Source organism: Pan paniscus, chromosome 16, assembly GCF_029289425.2.
Source record: "Pan paniscus chromosome 16, NHGRI_mPanPan1-v2.0_pri, whole genome shotgun sequence".
NCBI classification, from domain to species: domain Eukaryota; kingdom Metazoa; phylum Chordata; class Mammalia; order Primates; family Hominidae; genus Pan; species Pan paniscus.
In genome coordinates, this window is record NC_073265.2 from 55,799,343 (window position 1) to 55,822,942 (window position 23,600).

A 23,600-nucleotide genomic window follows, 5' to 3' on the forward strand; every position below is an offset into this window, starting at 1 on the left:
TCTTTAATTTTCTTTCTACCTTTTGTGGTCAACTTTTAATAGGTCAATTTAATCCTAAAACCAGAGAAATAAAAAAAAATTCTTGAGTGGTAATGTCTTTGCATTTAAAATCTGTATATGTAGTAGAAAGTGAGTTTGATTTTGAAAACATTGATGCATGAGAAAAACCCTGAACAGGCATACTGATTTGCCGTTGAAAGCGAAGTTTTGTTATAAATAATTTTATTCCAGCCCAACTATAGGACAAGCCCCAGATGTAAATACTCTTCTTAAAATGTTTTGATTTGAGATCATATTAACCAAAAGAATTAATGGAATGACATTTTCTTTCTTTCTTTTTTTTTTTTTTTTTTTTTGAGACACAGTCCCGTTCTGTCACCCAGGCTGGAGTGCAGTGGCGCTCTCTCGGCTCACTGCAAGCTCCGCCTCCCAGATTCAATGCCATTCTCCTGCCTCAGCCTCCCAAGTAGCTGGGACTACAGGCGCCTGCCACCACGCCTGGCTAATTTTTTGTATTTTTAGTAGAGACATTTTCTACTGTCTTACTCTTTTTTGGTTTCAGAAACAGTATTAAGTAAAATCAGATAATGAGAAAAATGCATGAGATTGTTCCTAAGCCATGTTTTATCCCCAAATAAATGGAAATTAATTAATTTTAGCATTTTAACATAGTTAAGAGTAAAATGAATCTTTATTATAAAAAACACGATATTGAGTTACCTAGAAGATAAATAAAAAATAAACATGTAATATTTCTTTGAGGTATTTCATTGACTAAAGTAAGTTGAATTTAGTCAGAGTTGTCAGACTAAATTCAGACTAAAGTGTCAGAAGAGTGTACGTGCTCATTTACTTGGTACCCACTTCATGCTTTTCTGTGGTTGGCTAATAATATTTACAACCTGGAAGGATTGTTATCTATAGATTTCTTTTCTTTTCTCTTTTGAAATGGAGTCTTGCTCTGTTGCACAGGCTGGAGTGCAGTGGTGTGATCTCAGCTCACTGCAACCTTCACCTCCCAGGTTCAAGCGATTCTCCTGCCTCAGCCTCCCGAGTAAATGGGATTACAGGTGCCCGCCACCATGCCCAGCTAGTTTCTGTATTTTTAGTAGAGACAGGGTTTAACCATGTTGGCCAGGCTGGTCTCAAACTTCTGGCCTCAAGTGATTCACCAGCCTCAGCCTCCCAAAGTGCTGGGATTACAGGTGTGAGCCACTGTGCCCGGCCAGATTGATTTTATCTATCAGGTATGGGACAGTGCTGAGATGGCAATCATTTGAACATTAAAGTAATATTTCCGGACAGATTTTAGAGTGATAAACAATCAAGTCACAACAGTTTGTATACTATGATGCCATTTTTGTAAATAATTCATAATATACATTCATTATATACAGCAAAATCTTAACATTAACTTTAGGAGGGGTGAGATTACAAGTGTTTTTTTTTTTTTTTAATTTCTGCTTATTTTTATTTTCTAATTCTTAAATCCCAGCACAAGCCAAAAAGAGAAAGAGAAAAAAAGGTAATTATTGTAGAACCTGAAAACAGCAATATATGGAAACCCTCAAAGCAGAAAAGGGAGGAAGATCCTGAAGATTCTCTTATGAAGCTCCAAAATTGATAATCCTGTCTCAGCTCTGCCTCCTCAGGAGGAGCATTAGTAGAACAGCAGTGATGAGGACACAGAGGGAGCAGACAGTGGGTACCACGATCTCCGTAACCATTTGCATGTGACTTAGCAAGGGCTCTGAAATGACAAAGATAACGAGCACCGCAAATGAGAACAGGATCATTTTAGTAAATACAGCTTTATCCCAAAAGCTTTAACTGTATTGGAAAAACTTAAAAAATAGCATCCTCAAATTTTCTGATTCTTATTTGCCATGAAATAGAACTTAGTAAATTAAATGTTATTTGAAAATGTTATAAGAGCTTTGTAAATATTTCAGAAAATATGGGATAAATGCCTGAATTTGGTTCTTCTACAGGTGCTATAATAAAGTCCATCTCTCAATACTTATACTTTCTAAATTCATCTCAGAATATTAGCAGCCATATTCCACAGTTCCTATAATTTTTACTGGGGGGGATTTGTGATAGGAAAGTCCTTGGGAAACATTTCCAATCTTTCAAAATATTATTGTGTATCTTAAGAAGTATAGGAACTTGTATGTTGAAATGTTGTATGGTAGTTCTTGTATAGTTAAATAATAATCTTTTTAAGAGTTAATGATAAGCATATGTTATGTGCATTATTAATAAAATAGTGGCCACTTAGGTAATACCCACTTTTATCTTGTGTGCTGGGTACTCTGGTTACTGAGATAAATAAGGCACTGGACATCCTCACGTGGAGTTCACAGGCTCATCAGTGAATTCTGTACCACATTTCAACCTTGTTTATTTTAGTTTAATGGAATATACATTCTTAGTATTGCCTGATTATTTAAATTTGTTGAGGGGGAGTGCATGTTGCTTTATTGGCCTGTAAAAATAGCTAGTTTGGTAAGATTTGGTCTCGCACCTTCTATCTTTGCTACCACATTAAAGATGAGCTTGTTAAAAAGGAAAGCATATTTCTCTGATTGCCCTTATGGAGAAATAAAGATAAAATTCAAAGAAACAAATGATATGTGTAGGCATTTCTTGATGCATAGTTGCATCTTTGTTATTCGACATCTCTGATCCTTTTAGACCCCATTACATAGGAAATGATGTCTTCTATGAAGATAGGGACCTTGTTTTGTTCCTGGCTATATCTCATGACTTAAACATTCCCTGGCAAATAGTGAGTGCTTAATAATTGCTTGCCGAATGAACAAATATAAGATCTCAAGTATTCTTTTTTCCTTCATCCCAGTTGGTATAGTGGTTGGCTTTTCCTCTCCTTGCCCAAGCCCACTATAACAAAAATAGTAGGTATATAAATTTATAGGTATGATTCTGAAAGAATAAAACTTGAATGGATAAAATGGATAAAATGTTTATCTTTCATGGTAGATTAGATGCTTTAAAATGCTTAGAAATAGAAATTTGACATTGCTTCGAAGAAACCTGATTTTAATCATAAGTAGTTTTGGAAGATTGACTTCAAGTAGAGCCACATTTTGAGATTTTGAAAATGATATGTATAATTATTTAGTTTAATTATTAAAGGAAAACATTGAAATATACTGACTCACCTGCAGCAAGCATCTGATTGTTGATAGAGCAAGTTTCCAAAGCTTTGAGGTACCAACTTTCCACCTAATAAAAACCCACTTGATAAGTAATGTTGTCTTAGACTAATTTTTTGCTGTTTCAAATCATTTTTGAAATAAATGTGGGGTAAAAGTAAATATTTTTAAAAATCTATCTGTAGTTTATGTTTTTAAATCATTTTGTAGTTTAAATTAGTTAATATTTACTGTACATCCATGTACATCATAGTGAGGGAGTCAAAGAACAGTCTTTATTCATGAGGAGTGTACAATCTAGTGCTTTTCTAATAATGTAGAAGTAGCAAATGCCTTATGGTTTTTAGTCACTGCTTCCATTTAATAGTCCTACGGGGCTCACCTTAAAATAGTTTTGGTAAACAAGTGAAATTTACTTTTTAAAATTATTTTTATTAAGACACTCTATTTTATTTCATTTTTTAGAAACAGAGTCTTGCTCTGTTGCCCAGGCGGGAGTGCAGTGGAGCAATCATAGCTCACTGCAGCCTCAAATTCTTGGGCTCAAGTGATCCTCACACCTCAGTCTCTGTAGTCAGCTGGGACTACAGGCGCATCACCACATCCAGCTGATTTTTAAATTTTTGTAGAAATGAGATCTTGCTATGTTGCCCAGGCTGGTCTTGAACACTTGGTCCCAAGCAGTCCTCCCACTCCAGCCTCCCAAGGTGCTGGGGTTACAGGCATGAGCCACCGTACCTGGCCAAGACACTCGAGATTACAGTTTATATTCCCTACCAATAGGTGCAGCAACAGAGAATAGAGAGCTGCTGGAAAAGTTTTCAGGTTATTGAAAATGTTTGGTAGATGCTAAAGGATTACTAAGTTTGATTACTTTAGATCTCATTTTGAAGCCAGTGTGTGTGTATGGCTCTGCTGCTTGGCTGGAAAATAGATGAAAATGATATGATAATTATACATTTGATTTACTTAACTTTTTAAATATATGTTGAAGAATAGGTAGTATTTGTTTGCATTAAGACACAAGATTTAGGCCAGGCGCGGTGGCTCACGCCTGTAATCCCAGCACTTTAGGAGGTGAGGTGGGCAGATCACGAGGTCAAGAGATAGAGACCATTCTGGGCAATATGGTGAAACCCCATCTCTACTAAAAATACAAAAATTAGCTGGGCGTGGTGGCATGCCCCTGTAATCCCAGCTACTCAGGAGGCTGAGGCAGGAAAATCGCTGGAACCCAAGAGGCGGAGGTTGCAGTGAGCCGAGATCGCACTACTGCACTCCAACCTGGCGACAGAGTGAGATTCTGTCTCAAAAAAAAAAAAAAAAAGACACGAGATTTAGAATAACATTTAACTATAAGTCTCTATTGTTTTTGCCCTATCATAACTTAAAGCAAACGGAACTCCTTCATAACCTCTGGTAGTGCCCTTAGATTGAAGTTTACATCATGCTTGCTCCATTCTAAGCAAATGAGCAAAGGTGAAATAAAGGGCCATGCCGCATGCCCCGTCCTCTTTCATGGAGGAAAGAGAAGAGAAACTTGCCAAGTTCTTTGTGTGTTCCAGCTATCTAGCTCTTCCTAAAGTTCAGAACAGATAACATTAATAATTAGGCCTACCTCTCTTGGATTGGGAAACCCATTGGCAATGATAATCTTCTTGTAATATTGAACTGAAGCCTTTGGATAGCGAGGCTTATTTCTGTCGTTAAATTCAACATAGTAGAATCCATATCTATCTGAGTATCCTTTCTCCCATTCAAACTTATCCAACAGAGACCAGGAAGTATACCCCTTTATATTAGCACCATCTTTTATAGCTGCAAAGACATTTTATTCCATTTTAAATATATTTCATTTACTTAGAAAAATAAAACTGAAGATAATGTTAAAATGTTTTCATTTATGAGATTTAGAAGCAAGTTTCAGTTGATCGTGTGTTAATCACATTTTGTCTCAAACGGGAAAACTGCAGACAATCTTGGTTTGTGTCTCACCTTTTAGCATTTCATTTATGTATCCTTTAAGGTATTGAATTCTCCACTCATCACATAATTGAGTACAGTGGAATTTTTGAGATGCTCCATTTTCCATCACATATATGGGAGGATCACCGTATTGAGTCTGAAAGTGAGTCATAGCAACAAATATCTTAAAAATTCTGACCTACAGGTAGGTTTCTGAGTCAGAGGCTCATATAGGAACACATATTCAAGCCTGCCACATTCTAATCAAGTGTATTTTGGCATTTAGTAGATGTCAGATAACATGTTTATTTAGAGACTAATGTAGGCAGGAGACAGGTTCTTATAAAGAATGTATTTCTCAATAAATGAACATTGTTGCCAGGTGCGGTGGCTCACGCCTGTAATCCCAGCACTTTGGGAGGCCAAGGTGGGCAGATCACCTAAGGTCAGGAGTTTGAGACCAGCCTGGCCAACATGGTGAAAACCTGTCTCTACTAAAAATACAAAAATTAGCCAGGCGTGGTGGCATACGCCTGTAATCCCAGCTACTTAGGAGGCTGAGGCAGGAAATCACTTGAACCTGGGAGGCAGAGGTGGCAGTGAGCCGAGATCATGCCACTGCACTCCAGCCTGGGTGACAGAGTGAGACTGTCTCAAAAAAAAAAAAAAAAAAAAAAATTGTTGGAGGGGACATGTACTTTGGTCTTGTTCTTTGCCACATATTCCAGTTTAGGTGTGAAGGACAGCAAAATAAATGTGGGATATGAATTTTTTAGCTAAAGTTATATACATGCAAATGGTTATGCATGGTAGACATGAGTCTGTAAGGCCTACATTTAGTGGCCTCTGAAGTATGAGTAACTAGGTTTATTTTGTTTTATTAACTTTCTAATGTAGGCACCTGAGCTTAAGCTGTGAGAACATGAATTCAAGTCTAAATGTCCTTTGAATAGCTGAATGTGATAATCACCTGAGCAAAGTTAAGGAGCCTCCTAAATCCCCATGGCACAGAATATAGCCATTTAGACCCCAGATCTGGCCAGTTTGGGTCAACCAGCTCTATCAAGTCACGATCGTTCTGGTAGCTGGGCCCCTGGCGGGAGGGGTTGTTCCTTTCCATGATGTACCGAGTAGTAAAATGACCTAATCCCAAGAAATCGGATGTGCCTTTAATGTAGCTCTTCTCCTGGAGTGAGAACACCGGTAACCTCGACATCTCCAGGCCTTGCTCTGCACTCTTTCTTCCTTTTGAGAGAGAAAAGTAGAATTTAACAAAGCCTTATTTTCTCCCAATCACTGTGTTATGTATCATGACGATAGTGACATCTTGACATAAATGGTGGGCTTTAGGATTCATCTGCATGGGAAGTGCATGCACTTAGCCATCCAAAGTGGAATTTTTGAAATTTCAATACTGTCCAAAATATTTATAAGTTTATATTGCTTAAAAATAGTATTTTCAGGCCGGCGTGGTGGCTCACGCCTGTAATCCCAGCACTTTGGGAGGCTGAGGCGGGCAGATCACAAGGTCGGGAGATCGAGACCATCCTGGCTAACACAGTGAAACCCCGTCTCTACTAAAAATACAAAAAATTAGCCGGGTGTGGTGGCAGCCGCCTGTAATCCCAGCTACTTGGGAGGCTGAGGCAGGAGACTGGCGTGAATCCAGGAGGTGGAGCTTGCAGTGAGCCAAGATCGCGCCACTGCACTCCAGCCTGGGTGACAGAGCGAGACTCCATCTCAAAAAAAAAAAAAAGTTGTATTTTCACAGGTTACTCAGTAAGTGGTGTGTAGCCATCTGGAGAAAAAGTAGAGTTGGGCTCCTATATTGTTCCTTACATTAAAAATGGGTAATTTGGCCGGGTGCAATGGCTCACGCCTGTAATTCCAGCGTTTTGGGAGGCTGAGGCAGGTGGATCACTTGAGATCAGGAGTTCGCGACCAGCCTGGCTAACATGGTGAAACCCTGTCTCTACTAAAAATACAAAAAATTGGCCAGGAGCGGTGGCTCAAACCTGTAATTCCAGCACTTTGGGAGGCCGAGGGGGGCAGATCACGATGTTTAGGAGCTTGAGATCAGCCTGACCAACATGGTGAAACCCCATCTCTACTAAAAATACAAAAATTAGCCAGGGGTGGTGGTGCATGCCTGTAATCCCAGCTACTTGGGAGGCTGAGGCAGGAGAGTCGCTTGAAGCCGGGAGGTGGAGGTTGCAGTGAGCCGAGATCACGCCACTGCACTCCAGCCTGGGCGACAGAGCAAGACTGTCTCAAAAAAAAAAAAAAAAAAAAAAAAGTAGCCGGCTTGGTGGTGGGCATCTGTAATCCCAGCTACTCAGGAAGCTGAGGCAGGAGAATCACTTGAACCCAGGAGGCAGAGGTCGCAGTGAGCCAAGATCACGCCATTGTACTCCAGCCTGGGCAACAAGAGCAAAACTCCATCTCAAAAAATAAAAAATAAAAATGTGTAATTTTAGCTGCCTTTGGGAAGGGAACTGGAAGGCCAGTGATGGTATGTCCTATCTTTGTCCCATCTTTCAAAGTTGTAAAAGCATATGTCCTTTCATTGACCAATTCCAAATCTGTTTACACTTTACTCACACATGTAAAGGGATGTTTGTACAAGGATCTTCATTGTAGATTGAGTGGCAAAAGATTGGAAACAACCTAAATGTCTGTCAATAGGGTCTGGTTATGAAAATGATGAAACATCCATCGGTACAACACTATGCAGCCTTTAGAACAAATGAGGTGGCACTTTCTATAGCGATATGGAAAGCTTGCCAGGATATAGGTTTCAGTGAAAAAAAAGCTTCAGAATGTTGCGTGTAATCATAAGCACATACACTGACCACATGCACAATCCATCTCTGGAAGTATACTTGCTTCTGGGGAGGGCGAGAGAGAGGCCTGACTTTTTACTTCATATTTTTTGTACTTTAAAAAATTTGAAACATGTCCAGGTGTAATCTATACAAAAAAGACTTTTAATATATAAATCAAGAAAAACAACATTTTCCCTGAATTGATCTAAAATATAACCATAAGAATAGTTCCAAAGAGGATAATAGTTTAGATAAAATGAATACAAAGTTTGTGTTATTAAATACCCTTAAGATATTAGCATAAAGCAAATAAAATATTGGCACATTATTTCAGTTACATTTAGTGACTTAAGAAAAACCACCAGCTATCGTCATTGTCCTTGCACTGATACAATAGCCCCTAGCTGTATATGGCTATTAAAATATAGTGACCGAAGGAATGAATTTTTAATTTTAATTAAAAACATTTTTTTTTGAGATGGAGTCTTGCTCCATCTCACTCTCCCAAAGTTTCGAACATGGTGAAACCCCATCTCTACAAAAATACAAAAATTAGCTGAGCATGATGGCAGGTGCCTGTAATCCCAGGTACTTGGGAGGCTGAGGCAGGAGAATCACTTGAACCTGGGAGGCAGAGGTTGCAGTGAGCTGAGATCGCACCACTGCACTCCAGTCTGGGCAACAGAGCGAGACTCTGTCTCAAAAATAAAAAAAAAAGAAAGAAAGAAAAAGAAAACATAGAGCAAAAGCACCATGACAATTAATTAGGCAGTTATATCTTGACTCTGACACCAAAATCACAGGCAACAAAAATAGGCAAAAGAAGCAAACATAAATAGACAAATTGGACTTGATGAAATTTTTTAAAATTTGGGAATCAAGACACTAGCAACAATAAAAAACCCACATAGAATGGGAGGAAATATTTGCATATCATATATGTGATAAAAAGATATGTAGAGAATTCCCAAAACTCAACAACAAAAACAACCCAATTCAAAAATGGGCAAAGAACTTGAATTGGCATTTTTTCTAAAGAAGATCTACAGATGTATAAGCACATGAAAAGATGCTCTTACTAATCATTAGGGAAACACAAATCAAAACTGCAGTGAGATACAACCTCACACCCATTGGGATAGCCATTATTAAGCAAAATAACAAGTGTTGGCAAGGATGTGGAGTAATTGGAACCCTTGTGTATTGTTGCTGGGAATGTAAAATGGTACACCCACTGTTGAAAACAGTACGATGCTTCCTTAAAAAAAAAATAAAAATGGAAATTTTCATATGACCCAGCAATTCTACTTCTGGGTATATTCCCCAAATAACTGAAAGCTGGATCTTGAGATATTTGTACACCCGTGTTTTTAGCATTATTCACAATGGCTAAACATGGAAGCAACCTAAGTGTCTATTGATGGATGAATGAATAAGCATAATATGATATATACAGACAATGGAAATTTTTTTTCTTTTTTGAGATGGAGTCTCACTCTATCACCCAGGCTGGAGTGCAGTGGCGAGATCTCGGCCCACTGCAACCTCCACCTCCCAGGTTCAAGTGATTCTCCTGCCTCAGCCTCCCAAGTAGTTGGGATTACAGTGGCCCACCACCACGCCCAGCTAACTTTTGTACTTTTAGTAGAGACGGGGTTTCTCCATGTTGGTCAGGCTGGTCTCAAACTCCTGACCTCAGGTGATCTGCCCACCTCGGCCTCCCAAAGTGCTGGGATTACAGGCTTGAGCCACTGTGCCCGGCTGACAATGGAATATTATTCAGCCTTAAAAAGGAAGGAAATTGTGACATATTACAAAATGGATGAATCTTGAGGACATTATGCTAAGTAAAACAAGCCAGTCACACAAAGACAAATACTGTATGATTCCACTTATATGAGCTACTTAGTCAAAATCAGAGACTGTGGAATCGTGGTTGTCAGGGACTTGGCAAAGTTTCAGTTTTGCAAGATGAAGTGTTCTGGAGATGGATGGTGGTGATGGTTGCACATTATGAAAGTATTTTATACCACTGAACTGTACACTTAAAAATGGCAACACAGGTACATTTTATGTGTATTTTGCCACAATAAAAAAAAATTGGGGAAAAAATGGCCAAGAAAGCCCACCCCAGAACTTATTATGACAGAGCGATTCCCTTTTTCTGTCTTTGGGTGTTGACGTGTAAAGATGCGATGCCTGGGGTTGCTGCAGTCATCTTGTGGCCATGGGGATTGGTTGATGGGCTAACTGAAGGTGCCAGAGTGGAAAGATGGAATGAGCCTGGGTCCTCAAGGGCACCCCTGAAGGCTAGATTACCTAGCCCTGCATCACCCTTCCCTGGGCTCAGGTGAGATGATAAATTCCCTACTTCAAGTCATTTTTAGGTAGAATTTTCTGTTACGTGGCAGTTAAAAACATCCAAATTGATATATCCCTGTAAGCCTTACTTGTGTTTATTCTCTTCTCCAACACTGTGGAAACTGGAGCTTGGAAAGCATTTCTCCATTGACAGAAAGAACCGACAATAGAAGTGACACAGGCCCATGACTGTGTCTGACCTCTCTCCTGCTTGACTGCAGTTAAAGTGGGGTGGAGGAAGGGCAGGGCAGCAGAACATAAGAGAGACCAGCCCAAAGACCACCACTTTCTTCCCTGAGTTCTGAAAATTCTCAGTTTCCAAGTCTAGGGAAATTGAGAGGTCTAGGGTTCCTCCCTGCCAATTCAAATGTCTGGTTCTCAATTCTTTTGAGTCTGGATTATCCCTTGAGTACCTCACCCAGGCCCAATGAGCTCTTCATCCCCCTGCCTTTTGCTTGTTTCACATGGGCTCAATAACTTGCCCTAGTATCTGCAGTTTAAAATGAGACTGGGCTCACCAATGTAGTCCTTCATGACTTGGGGGTAGTCACCGGCATAAATGGGGTTGGCAAACCAGCCCAGACAGAACTGTAGGTATCTCTCGGCAGCCTCTAGGTCCTTGGGGTTACTAATGTCCACAGGTTCCCCCCAGTCACAGTTCAATGAAATTCCCACCAGACCTTAAAAGAAAAGAAAGAAAAGGGAGTGGGGAGTGGGCGTGCCATTGCTGCTCCGGGCACTTGGCTGTCCTGGGTACACGTGTGGGGCCACAGCTCACCTTGCTGCTTGCTGCGCCACGTGGTGTTATAAGAATGCCAGGCTTCGGCGTGGGCCTGAAAGGGGAGCAGAAATTCATCGTAGGTACCTGGCCCGTCCATTTCCTCCCTTTCAATCTGAGTGGCCTTTCTTTGCTTCCTAACTTTAGAGCTATTATTTTCATCAATCCAGCCTTGTTTATCCCGATCCAGTCTTCCTTCCTTTAACTTCTTGAGGCACTTATTTTCTTTATATTGTAAATGAAACTTGATGTAAGTCTGGCTCAAACAACTTTTTGTTGTTATTTATCGTTTTTAAGATTTTTGCTAAAGTTTCCTGTTTTGTTCCTCTTAGTCCTCAGTAGCAACTAGGCAGTACTTTCCTCAGAGGAGCTCAGTAAGTTAGGAAAATACCAAGTGTTTGAAATAGTCTTGAGAAATGGAATCTAAAACACACCAACCTGCCTTCTCTTCATATTCTACCAGTGACCCGCTGGCCTGCCTGAGGCTATTTCAGCTAGCCACCACGCTTGGGTAAGTCAACACCTAAGAAAGATGGAAAGTAATCTAGAACAGTGATTATCGGTGTGTGATCTCCAGACCAAGGTCATCAGGATCCACTGGGAACTTAATAGACATGCAAATCCATGGGCCCTTGCCAGACCTACTGAATCAGAAACTCAAAGCGGGGCCCAAGAATCTGTGGTTTTTGTGTGTGTGTGTGTGTGTTTTTTTTTTTTTTTTTTTTTATCTTGAGATGGAGTCTCGCTCTGTGGCCCAAGCTGGAGTGCAGTGGTACAATCTTGGCTCACTATAACCTCTGCCTCCCAGGTTCAAGCCATTCTCCTGCTTCAGCCTCCTGAGTAGCTGGGACTACAGGCACCCACCACCACACCTGGCTAATTTTTGTACTTTTAGTAGAGATGGGGTTTCTCCATGTTGGTCAGGCTGATCTCGAACTCCAGACCTCAAGCAATCTGCCCACCTCAGCCTCCCAAAGTGCTGGAATTGCAGGCGTGAGCCACTGTGCCTGGCCAGCAATCTGTGCTTTAATAAGCTTGTTTTTTTTTTTTTTTTCTTGAGATGGGGTCTTGCTTGTTGTCTAGGCTGGAATTAAACTCCTAGGCTCAAGTGATCCTCCTGCTCAAGTGATCATCCCTCCTACTCAAGCCTCTCAAATAGCTGGGACAACAGGCATGTGCCACCACACCTGGCTCAGTAATCATTTATTAAATTATTTTGATGCTTGTTAAAATTTGAGAAGTACCAATTTAGAAGACCTGAATATCTGAAGGCTATAGAATTTGGGGTTGTTTTGTTTGTTACTCACAGAGAACCTGTATTTATCAGACTTCTTTCCTTATAATTCCTTTTGCCAACCAGCAATAACCAAGTGAATCATGGTATTGTCTGATGAAGTGGAACATGTCAACACAATATCAGAATCACATCTCTTCAGGCCGGGTGTGGTGGCTCACACCTGTAATCCCAAAACTTTGGGAGGGCAAGGTGGGTAGATCACGAGGTCAGGAGTTGGAGACCAGCCTGGCCAACATGGTGAAACCCTGTCTCTACTAAAAATTCAAAAAAATTAGCCGGGTGTGGTGGCGTATGCCTGTAATCCCAGCTACTCAGGAAGCTGAGGCAGGAGAATCATTTGAACCCAGGAGGCAGAGGTTGCAGTGAGCCGAGATCGTGCCACTGCACTCCAGCCTGGGCGACAGAGCGAGAATCTGTCTCTAAATAAATAAATAATCGCATCTCTTCAGCTCACTACTTTTGATGGATAAGAAGGCCCAGAAAATGACTTCCATGTTTAATATTAAAAATATCTTGAGGCGGGGCGCTATGGCGCATGCCTACAATCTCAGCACTTTGGGATGCCGAGGTAAGGGAATCACCTGAAGTCAGGAGTTCAGGACCAGCCTGGCCAACATGGTGAAACCCTGTCTCTATCAAAAATGCAAAAATTAGCCGGGTGTGGTGGTGCACGCCTGTAGTCCCAGCTACTTGGGAGAATGAGGCAGGAGAATCGCTTGAACCCGGGAGGCGGAGGTTGCAGTGAGCCGAGATCACGCCGCTTCACTGCATCCTGGGTGACAGAGCAAGACTCAGTCTCAAAAAAAAAAAATCTTGAGAGCTCTGCCCTTTAAATATTCACAGTTTAAGAAATCATAAGCCTAATGTAGAAAAAATGAGAAAATGTTCTCCCTGATATGAGTTTGGGGATCTGGAATGTCACCCAGTGGTTCCTTGCCTTCCAGCTTAGACAGATTGTCCACCTTCCGCTAAGTGTCCTTTGGGGCCAATCCCGCATGCCTCGTATCCCTGTTCTCTAGTTACCATCATGTATACCCTCATACGTGTCCTGTAATGTGACCCAATTCCCTCCCCAGCGACAAGGCTTTCCAGTAGCCCTTCCTTCCTGCAGCATCTTCTCCGAATGGCCCCTTTACTCTCTTGTGTGACTGATGCCTGCTGGCCCTAAGAGCACCTCCGCTGCAGCTCCTTCAAGCAGAGGCCATTTGTTCCATCACACTCCACATACCTCTGAGCTGGGAGTAAGGTGGAGTCTGCCTGCTCATTATCACTGCTTCCAAACTAGTTTTCCTTCCCCCTTCAAAATTCCCAGTGTGGACTTTGAAGTCCACACTCTGATGACCACTTCTAACTCCTCTTACTGCTGTCCTTGATCAACCCCAGTTACTTCTACTGATTCATTGAAGATTTTAACCCCTGGCTCGCTGTCACACCCCTTCTTCCTCCTGTCACAGCTTGGACTTGTAGTTGACGCATTTCCACATGGATGTCCCCTTGGCTAGGCTGTAAGCTCTTGGGAGTCGCTATAACGGCTCAGCCATAGTGTCCCCCAGCGCCCTGAATGACAGAACACGCCCTCCGTAAATCGTCACAGAAGGGAAGGTGCTATGGAGTATGCTGACTCGGAGGTGGAGCGGCAGAGGACCAAGCCCAGGCTAGAGCCCCTGGGGCAGGCTGAGCTGACCCTGAGGCTGTTCCTCCACCAGAAGGACCCGCCTCACCTTAATGATGTGGTGTGCTGCCTTGTACAGGCCAGTGCCGCGGAGCTTCAGGCCCGGCGCATGGTGGCCCGTCTCATAGCCTTTTTCTGCCATTGCCTATAGGGACAGCAAGCAGGACCACAGGATCCATAAGAAGTGGCAGGGAGTGTCACATTCTCCCACCTGGAGGGGCCCTGCTTACCCGAGGATCACTGAACGTGATCCAGTGCTTCACACGGTCCCCAAAGGCCTCAAAGCACAGGTTGGCGTAGTCTCTGAAGTAGTTGGCCATGCTCACATTCTGCCACCCGCCGTATTTGACCTGGAGCAGCTGTGAACACAGAGAAGCAGATGCCCCATGAATGAACCGCAAAGCAGTTTAAATGTGGAGATAAGCTGTGTGACAGTCCTCAGACAAACAGGAGGGAGGCCGCACAGGGAGACTGGGACTCTTATGCTTAGAAAGAACTGGATGGATTGAATATTTAAGAAAAATTGCCAGGGGAAAGGGGCCTAATAATGGGGAAGCATCTTAGATCTAAGTTCTGGAGAAATGAGATCTGATGCTGGGATGAACACTCTGATGAGGATTTTGAGGGCCACACAGATGTCAGAAAGCTCCTAGAAGCCTTGGGGCAGGGTCTGCCTTCTTCGGCAGAGGGCTTTCCCAACCAAAGGCATCTACCCATGACGGCAGAATTCTCCCAAGACTTGTCACTGTATCGAGACTACCTGTCCAGCTCTCCTTGGTGGGTTTGAGGGGATGTTAATGGGGCAGGCTCATGAAAGCAACCAGGGAAGAAGCTGGAAGGTTCATCTCCCTAAAGCCTGCTCTGCCCTCCTGCCCAGTTAGAGGACTCTGGTAGCTCCCATTCCCACAGAATAAACCCAGTTCCCAGTCATCTTAGCTCAGCACTCGAGGCCTTCGAGGTCTTCCCCAAGCCACTTCTCCAGCCTCTAACCCTTCCCTCTCCTACCTGCTCCCCAAATTCTAACTGAACCGAACTGCTTGCCCAGCTTCCCCCTCTTTGCCATGCGCCCTCCAATCAGAACACCCTTTCCTCCCACCTCCTGCCCAAACCTTCCAGGGCATCGATGGGACCACCTTCTCCCCAGTGAATGAAAATATTGCCTGAGGCCAGGCGCAGTGGCTCAAGCCTGTAATCCTAGCACTTTGGGAGGCTGAGGCAGCTGGATCACCTGAAGACAGGAGTTTGAGACCAGCCTGGCCAACATGGCGAAACCCTGTCTTTACTAAAAATACAAAAATTAGCCGGGCTTGGTGGCACATGCCTGTAATCCCAGCTACTCAGGAGGCTGAGACAGGAGAATCACTCGAACCCAGGAGGCGGAGGCTGTAGTGAGCCGAGATCATGCCACTGCACTCCAGCCTGGACGACGAAGCAGGACTCCATGTCAAAAAAAAAAAAAAAAGAGAAAGAAAGAAAGAAAATATTGCTTGAATCACAGTGACATAGTGACGTTCTGAAGCATGTTGTGATTTCATGGACATTGCTGGGGCAGGGGTCATATATGAGTGCTTGTGATACTGGCTCAAACAAATTGTAGAAAAAAGGCTAAACTTGTTCATTATGCTATGTCGCCAGATCTTTTTTTTTTTTTAGATGGAATTTCGTTCTCATTGCTCAGGCTGGAGTGCAATGGCATAATCTCGGCTCACTGCAATCTTCGCTTCCCGGGTTCAAGCGATTGTCCTGCCTAGCCTCCCAAGTAGCTGGGATTATAGGCGCCTGCCACCACGTCTGGCTAAGTTTTGTATTTTTCGTAGAGACTGTGTTTCACCAGGTTGGCCAGGCTGGTCTCGAAGTCCTGACTTCAGGTGATCCACCCACCTCGTCCCCCCAAAGTGCTAGGATTACAGGCATGAGCCACTGTGCCCGGCTGCCAGATCTTAGTTAAAAGACATATCTTTATAGTTTTTAAAATTTGTTTTTATGCCAAGTTTTTTAGAAAACAAAAGGATTCACTCTTTTTACTTACTACACACATCAATTAAAGCAGTGTGACCTCCCTGCCATACATGAGTGCTTTGGTTTGAATGTTTCTGTCCCCTGGAATTCATGTTGAAACTGTATCCCCTGTGTAACAGTATGGGGAAGTGTAGTCTTTGGCAGGTGATTGAGTCATGAGGGCTCTTCTCTCTTGAATGGGATTAGGTGCCCTTATAAAAAGAGGGACACGGCATTCAAGGCATCATCTTGGAAGCAGAGACTGGGGCCTCACCAGAGTCTGCACCTGCCAGTGTCTTGATCTTGGACTTCCCAGCCTCCAGAACTGTGGGAAGATACATTCCTGTTCTTTACAAGTTACCCAGACTCAGGCATTCCATTGCAACAGCAAAAGTGGATTAAGACAGTGAGTCAGAGAGATTTTTTCACTCACTCGCATCTTATAGTCCTGCGCCAGAATCCAGACCCTAGTCTCTGCTCCACCTTGGCAACCCAAGTCCTCAAACTGGGCTCCCTCCTGCTTAGTTGAGTCCCCTTTGGGCCTGTGAGCCTGCTCAGGTCCTCACCTGTGGTAGATCCCAGTGGTGCAAGGTCACGATGGGAGTGATGTTGCTGCTCAGAAGGGCATCGATAAGATCACTGTAGAATTCGATTCCCTTCTTGTTCACCTGCTCGGCTGCAGGTGAAATAAAAGAAGATGCTACGAGAAAGGACCTCGGCCTTGGCCTTGGCCTTCTGGAGTGCAGCATTCCTGGGCCCTGTTGCTTTTTGAAGGCCTGAGGCACCCTCAGCCCACCAGCATTCTGGGAGCCCAGTTACCTGCAGAACCTGTGAGAGCTGCTACCGTCAGCAACTACGTTCATGGGCTGATCTCCCTCCCCAGGACTCTGTGGTGCCCCTGCAAAGCCAACATTGCCGGAAGGGGCCTCACTTGGGTTCAAGAGGGGCTTCCCTAGCTCACCTCGGATGCCTGTGGGCAGGAGCCGGGGCCAAGACAGGGAGAATCGGTAGTGGTTGACATGCAGTTCCCTCAGCAGAATGATGTCCTCCTGTGCAGACAGGGGTGGGGAGGCAGGTCACCTGGGCCCTGGGTATGGGAGGTAGGGGTCCATCGGGCTCTAGGGCCGAGGCTCACTCTTGTCTGTAGCTGTTAGTGGGCAAGGAAGAACCTGCTTCCTCACCTGTACAACAGAGGTGATGCCACCTGCCCACTTCATGCAGGGGATACGCCAAGAGTCAAAGAAAACGCAGGACAGGGAGGCACTGGGAGAAGTCCATCAGGGTGCCCCTAGTAAACCTGGGTGATGAGTTCCTCAAGAAGCCATCCAGAGAGGAAAGTGGGTGCTGAGGATGAGCGGGTCCCACTCCCTCCACAGGGTGCAACTCACAAGCAGGGACCAGGGGTTCAGGCCACTGTGGCTGTAGGCCCTGAGGCTGTAGGATCAGCCCTTCAGCTCCCCCTTCACTTGGCCTGAGGCACTGGCTCAGGTGAGGCCCCGCTTTCCTTTCCTCCTACATCCACCTCACATCCTGGCCCCTCCCACACCTTCATCCCCACTGGCCCTGCCCCCTCTGGCTGCACTGGGGTAGAGGGTGTTTGGCAGAGCATGGGGATGACGTTGTCATCAGAGCTCCCCCAAACGTCACTCCCTGCCTCCCAGCTAGGCATGTACTCACATGTGTGTGCACGTGCGCGTGTGCGCACACACACACACTCACATACCCCGCACTCACCTGGACCTTGTAGTAGCCGTCACAGGCTACATCTGCCGTCTCATTCCCGAGCACCTTCCCCTTCCCACTGTGTGTGAAGACGTCCCAGATGCTAGGCCCTTTCCCGTCCTGGTCCCAGGCGCCCTCCGTCTGGTAGGCAGAACTGCCCACGCCCCAGGAGAAGCCTGCAGGGGGAGACCCGTGCTGGGTCCCAGGTGCTCCCATGTGTCACCCAGAGCCAGGACTCTGGGCTGTGCCTCCCAGGCCTCAGGGACTGCCCCTCCCTACCACGCTGCCCCTGTCCCACTGGGGACTTGTCTTCCTAGGAGTGTGAGCACATGAGGCAGGGTAGGGGAAGATATATTAAAAACATTTTTTGCACAATTTTAGCTCTGATTAGCATACATTATCTGTGTAATTTTTAGTAACTTCAAAAAAAAATATCTGTTAGGAACTTTTAGAACAACCACACAAAGGTAGGTTTCTCATCCTGCCAATCAGGAAGCAAGAACACCAAACTCCTTGTCAAGTCAGCCAAAGTGGGCAGGTGGACGACAGACAGACAGGCAGACAGACGAACAGAGGCATGGCCGTACCAAGAGGGAAGGTTCCATAGTAGAAGGAGGCCTCTTCTGGGGACCCCTTCCGGGCGGCCCCCAGCCTGGGCACCAGCAGTAGCATCCACAGAAGGGTGGCGACCCACACTGGCTTCATGGTGCCTGGCCCTCCCCCATACCTGAAAAAGTGCAGCTGGCTCTGCAGGCCCCTGCAGCCAGGCTGATGGCCAGGTCTTGGCTTAGGGCAAAGGCCAAGTGGGGAGAGGAAGGGAAAGGAGGGCGCTTGATCTGGACCCAGCAGCAGAGGCTGAGGCTGGATGTCTGATGCTGTTTCCGTGCCTGGGGAGCTCTGAGACTGATGGGCAAGACTCCAAACTATCCCTTCTCCCTACCTTGGCTCCTGTCTGATGGGGGAGACCCAGCCCATACCCCTGAGTGGCCTCTATCTAAGGGGGAAACCACGTTTACCTCAGGGAAGCTCCAGTCTGAGGGGGCAGGTGGGAAAACCCACAGGGCCCTTTGGCTCTCCCAACGACACGCAGACCCCTCCCCCAAGCCGGGGTTGCCCATCCCAGTGCCTCCGTCCTGCACACGAGGGAGACCCCTCGCTCTGGAATCCCCTCTTTGGTGCCAGCCCAGCCAGCTTACCCAGGATTGCAGACACCCCCAGAGCAGTCGCTGGCAGTCAGAGCCCTCTCCAACTGACCCCCAGGGCCTACACTGTCCCCTGAGAGAGGAGCCACAGCACAGCCGAAGGCTCTGGTTGGGGGTGTGGTCTGTGGCTACAGAAACTTTCAATAGCTCCATTCAGTGGGGGCCGGGCAGGAATGCTGAGCTGGCCGGCAGGGCCTGAGTCAGCAGCTGGGGGAGCTTGGCGCTGGGTGGGGGGCGGGGGGGCAGGGGAGCTATCAATCAACTCTCCATCCTGGGACAGAGGGGCAGCCGAGGAGAGGGGGAGACCTGGTACTCCTGGACCCTTCTGGGCTTGACATGCCACCTTCAGCACACCCCAGTCCTTCGAGTCCCAAGCTGGGGGTGGCGCAGGACCAGTGTATGTTGCCATGTGTTTCTGTCTACTTGTCCCAGCTGCCAAAAAAAAAAAAAAAAACCCACCGTAAAAGATAGAGTTGGTTTTTCCACCTTGGCCTTTTCTCTTTGTATCCCTCATTTATTTCTTTCCTCACTCATTCATTCAACCAGCACCACCTGCTAGAACAGCTCACCCTGTAGTCTCAGCACCTCTTGCCCTCATCTGCTGTGGCTCCCTTCCCTGCAGTGCCCTCCCCATCAGAAGGGCCTCCTTCACATAGCTCAATTTCCAGCCTCCCTGCCTTCAGCTGAGCCCTCACCACAGCTTTCTCAACTGGGCCTTACGGCTTTGTTGTTGGTTAATTTCTTTGTACTCTTCCTTTGGGTCTTCAATGGGTAGCACCTCCTCCAGGAAGCCTTTCTGGATTCATGCACCCTCAGGCCAGACTAGGTTCTCTGGATTTTGTTTTCTTTTCTTTCTTTTTTTGTTTTCTCTCTTTCTTTCTTTTTCTTCTTTCTTCTTTTCTTTCTTTTTCTTTATCTCTCTCTCTCTTTCTCCTTCCTTCCTTCCTTCTTTCTTTTTCTTTTAAACAGTGGCATGGTCACGGCTCACTGCAGCCTGGACCTCCTGGGCTCAAGTGATCCACCTCAGCACCCCAAGTAGCTGGGGCTATAGGCACCCACGACCACGCATGGCTAATTTTTTGTAGAGATGGGGTCTTGCTATGTTGTCCAGGCTGTTCCTGGGTTTTCCTACAGCCTGCGTTTACCCCTCCCACCCTGCACTTCCACATCAGCTGTTTATGTATCTGTCCCCTGCCCCTTTGTAGGTTCCTTGGAGGCGGGAGGCGGCCAGCCTGGTTCATCAGCATCCACTCCTCTAGTGCTGCCACCTAGTGGACGCTTAATAATGTGAGTAAAATCGAAATAGTACAATAATGAACCTAACCGTGGCTAACGTTGACTGGGTGCTTCCTAAGGTCCAGGGGCTTTCATGTATTGATTCATCAACCCCTGAGACAAGGCAATAGATGCAGCTTCGGCTGCAGTGGGGCGGGAGGTTCCAGGCTCCAGCAAGGGCAGGCTTGTACGGCTGTGTGGACAAAAGCCGGCCCCGTCTGGACTGACCCTGGCCTCGTGGTGGCCCTGCTCTGAGGGTGGTGCTATTACTGGAACCGTTAGAGGTTGAGGAAACTAGAGAGCTCCTTCAGGCCTCGCTACCTAGCAATTGTGCGGAGGTTTGCTGAGGGAGGCCAGGGGGTGGGTGGGGTGGGGGTCTAGACCACCCACCTGGGGGGTAGGCTGGGGGGAGGCTGCTTTCCTGGGGGGCCCAGCTAGTGAACGGGGCCAGGTCCCTTGGGCTTTCCCTGGTGATGCCTGTGGTGAAGGCACTAAGATCTTTATTCCCAAATTCTGACGTTCCCCAGGTGCATTCATGGGGACAGGAGTGATTCTCAAAGTAGATGCCAGGGCTGAGTCCCTTACAAAAATGTAGTGATTGGATGGGAGTGTGTCAATAAGGATATTTCCCCCACCAGATTTCATACCTGTCTGCCCTCTAGCCTTTCCTCAAGAAACATTTCCTGAGTCCCCAAGAGGCCCTGGCCAGAGTAAAATAGGACTTGGCCTGTGCACCTCTGGAACTGGGGGTCTCATGAGGACAGGAGGCGAGCAGGGAGGGGAAGGGGGGAGGTTCTGGATGTGGTGCAGAGTGGCCGGGCTGTAATGGATGGAGGGATGGAACACTGAGAGACTAGGGGTGTGGGGCTGTCTTCGAAGGGACACGAATGATGCAGAGACATTTGCCAGGCATTCGTGGAGGCACAGAGTGGGGAAGGCATTGGAACAGGTGGAAGGACAGCATGAGTAAAGGCCCTGAGATGTATTTCTGGACCTGGGAGGTTGGTATCTTCTCTCTGCTTGCACCTGCCCTGCAGTGCCCAGGCAAGGCTGTGTCCTCAGGGGTAAGCAGGCCGCTGAACAGGCGAGTGGGCTCTGGGGACTCTGTTCCCTGGGCTGAGGTAGGCAGGAAACATACGACTTTAAGAGCTGATGTCGGCCTGGCGCAGTGGCTCATGTCTGTAATCCCAGCACTTTGGGAGGCCAAGGTGAGCAGATCACTGTCAGGAGTTTGAGACCAGCCTGGCCAACATGGTGAAATCCCATCTCTACTAAAAATATAAAAATTAATGGCCAGGCGCGGTGGCTGACACCTGTAATCCCAGCACTTTTGGAGGCCGAGGTGGGCAGATCACTTGAAGTCGGGAGTTCGAGACCAGCCCGATCAACATGGAGAAACCCCATCTCTACTAAAAATATAAAATTAGCCGGGTGTGGTGGTGCATGCTTGTAATCCCAGCTACTCGGGAGGCTGAGGCAGGAGAATCACTTGAACCCGGGAAGTGGAGGTTGCGGTGAGCCGAGATCACGCTAGTGTATTCCAGCCTGGGCAAAAAGAGCGAAACTCCGTCTCAAAAAAAAAAAAATATATATATATATATACACACACACACACGCACACACACACACAGACACACACACACACATATATATATAAATTAGCCAGGCATGGTGGCGCATGCCTGTAATCCCAGCTACTTGGGAGGCTAGAACCCGGGAGGCAGAGGTTGCAGTGAGCCGAGATCGTGCCAATGCACTCCAGCCTGGGTGACAGAGTGAGACTCCATCTCAAAGAAAAGAAAAGAGCCAGGTGCGGTGGCTCATGCCTGTAATCCCAGCACTTTGGGAGGCCAAGGCGGGTGGATCACAAGGTCAGGAGATCGAGACCATCCTGGCTAACATGGTGAAACCCCGTCTCTACTAAAAAAATACAAAAAAATTAGCTGGGTGTGGTGGCGGGCACCTGTAGTTCCAGCTACTTGGGAGGCTGAGGGAGGAGAATGGCCTGAACCCGGGAGGCGGAGCTTGCAGTGAGCTGAGATCGTGCCACTGCACTCCAGCCTGGGTGACAGAGCGAGACTCCGTCTAAAAAAAAAAAAGAGAGAGAGAGAAAAGAAAGAAAAGGAAAATAAAAGAAAGGAAAAGAAGAGCAAAGCTGATGTCATCTCTGAAAAATGCCCCTTCCGGTGGAGCCAGGGCCAGTGTTTGTGTTGGAGGGGCTGCTCAGCTGGCCTGGGGTCTGGCTGCAGACACAGCCTCCATCATTGAGGCCCTGTTTTCCTCCCATGGACTCCAAGCCTGGCTCTGGCTGGAATGAGGATGGATAAGACCCTGCGCTGCTCTGAATGTGTCCCCGAATTTCATATGTTGAAACTTAATCACCGATGTGATAGTATTAAGAGTTGGAGCCTTCATGGACAGGATTAGTGACCTCATAAAAGGGCTGGAGGGAACCTGCCGGGCCCCTTTCATCCTTCTGTCCCTTCTCCCATGTGAGGACACAGTGTTCATCCACTCCGAGGGCTCAGCCACAGGGCACCACCTTGGAAGCAGAGAGCAGACCCTACCAGACGCAAACCTGCTGGTGTCCTCATCTTGGACTTCCAGACTCTGGAACTGTGAGAATTACGTTTCTGTTGGTTTGTAAATGACCCAGTCTGAGATATTTTGTTATAGCAGCACAAGTAGACTAAGCCATCCCCGCCCTCCCCTCCTCCATACATGCTCCGCAGAAGCTGCCTAGGCCCTGTCTGAGGCCTGGGCTCCCAGTGCTTGGCCAGGGTGAGACCTTTCCCTCAGCAGTGGGGCCAAAGTCCCTGAGGCCAGGCCTTAAGTGGCTCTTGGGCCTCTGTAACTTCCTTTTCTTCCCTCCCTGCAAGGGGCTGCAGAGGTGGGGGCCCAGGCCATAGCCAGAGCCCTGTGACTTTTAGAGACAGGCTTTGTAAAGGCAAAGGGTCTGGTCCTCAATTCTGGGAGCACAGAGAGGGTGAATGCTGCAGAAGGTCCCAGCCTGCTCTGTGCCTCAGGATCATTAGGAGCAAATTGAGGGGTGGTAGTGAGAGGACACTGGAGATTCAGGAAAACTGAGTCCCACCTCCATCTTGCCAGGAACTGGCTGTGGGATCAGTGCCAGGCACTTCCTCTCTATGGGCCTGAGGCTCCCATCGATAAAGTGAGAGCCTGTCTTTCGGGATCATCCCAGTAGACACTGTTGGGCCCAGCTTCAGCAATTCTCTTCTCTGGCCCTAGGAGCTGGTCCTTCTCCAGGAGGTCTCTCGGTCCCCCACCCCCAACCTCCCCAGTCTTCACACCACCAGCCCTGCAGC

The 23,600-nt window shown here is 46.4% G+C and overlaps 2 protein-coding genes across 10 annotated transcripts in view; one reads left to right on the plus strand and one right to left on the minus strand.

Annotated features, from left to right (window-relative positions):
- ZWILCH (zwilch kinetochore protein) overlaps nucleotides 1-3,275 on the plus strand; it is a 45,088-nt gene extending 41,813 nt beyond the window's left edge. For both annotated transcript variants that reach the window (XM_055098207.1, XM_003827996.4), the window contains exon 19: nucleotides 1,496-3,275. The gene's annotated coding sequence lies outside the window, so the exon portion shown is untranslated. The remainder of the gene's footprint in view (nucleotides 1-1,495) is intronic.
- LCTL (lactase like) lies at nucleotides 1,339-23,032 on the minus strand. 8 transcript variants are annotated; one of them, XM_063596743.1, is made up of 14 exons: nucleotides 18,994-23,031; nucleotides 18,385-18,524; nucleotides 17,810-17,973; nucleotides 17,037-17,124; nucleotides 16,642-16,751; nucleotides 14,308-14,436; nucleotides 14,127-14,222; nucleotides 11,109-11,163; nucleotides 10,849-11,010; nucleotides 6,115-6,389; nucleotides 5,175-5,301; nucleotides 4,798-4,997; nucleotides 3,186-3,249; nucleotides 1,339-1,750 (listed from the first exon to the last, which is right to left on the minus strand). In XM_063596743.1, exons 2-14 carry the CDS (start codon nucleotides 18,500-18,502, stop codon nucleotides 1,635-1,637), a joined length of 1,704 nt encoding a protein of 567 aa, XP_063452813.1. In that variant the 5' UTR covers nucleotides 18,503-18,524; nucleotides 18,994-23,031; the 3' UTR covers nucleotides 1,339-1,634. The 8 variants fall into 8 exon arrangements, with proteins under 8 accessions (XP_063452813.1, XP_054954183.1, XP_063452814.1 ...); XM_055098208.2 differs by having other exon boundaries at nucleotides 18,385-23,031; XM_063596744.1 differs by lacking the exon at nucleotides 4,798-4,997 and having other exon boundaries at nucleotides 18,994-23,029.
- Between the last annotated feature and the right edge of the window lie 568 nt (nucleotides 23,033-23,600).

Excerpts from the sequence above, each read along its gene's own strand:
- LCTL (XM_063596743.1), bottom strand. The coding sequence starts at position 18,502 with ATGAAGCCAGTGTGGGTCGCCACCCTTCTGTGGATGCTACTGCTGGTG. Across the intron at positions 6,390-10,848 it reads AGTCATGAAGGACTACATTG|GAAGAAAGAGTGCAGAGCAA; the intron begins GTGAGCCCAGTC and ends CTCTCTCAAAAG. Across the intron at positions 1,751-3,185 it reads CAATCAGATGCTTGCTGCAG|AGCCCTTGCTAAGTCACATG; the intron begins GTGAGTCAGTAT and ends TTGTCATTTCAG.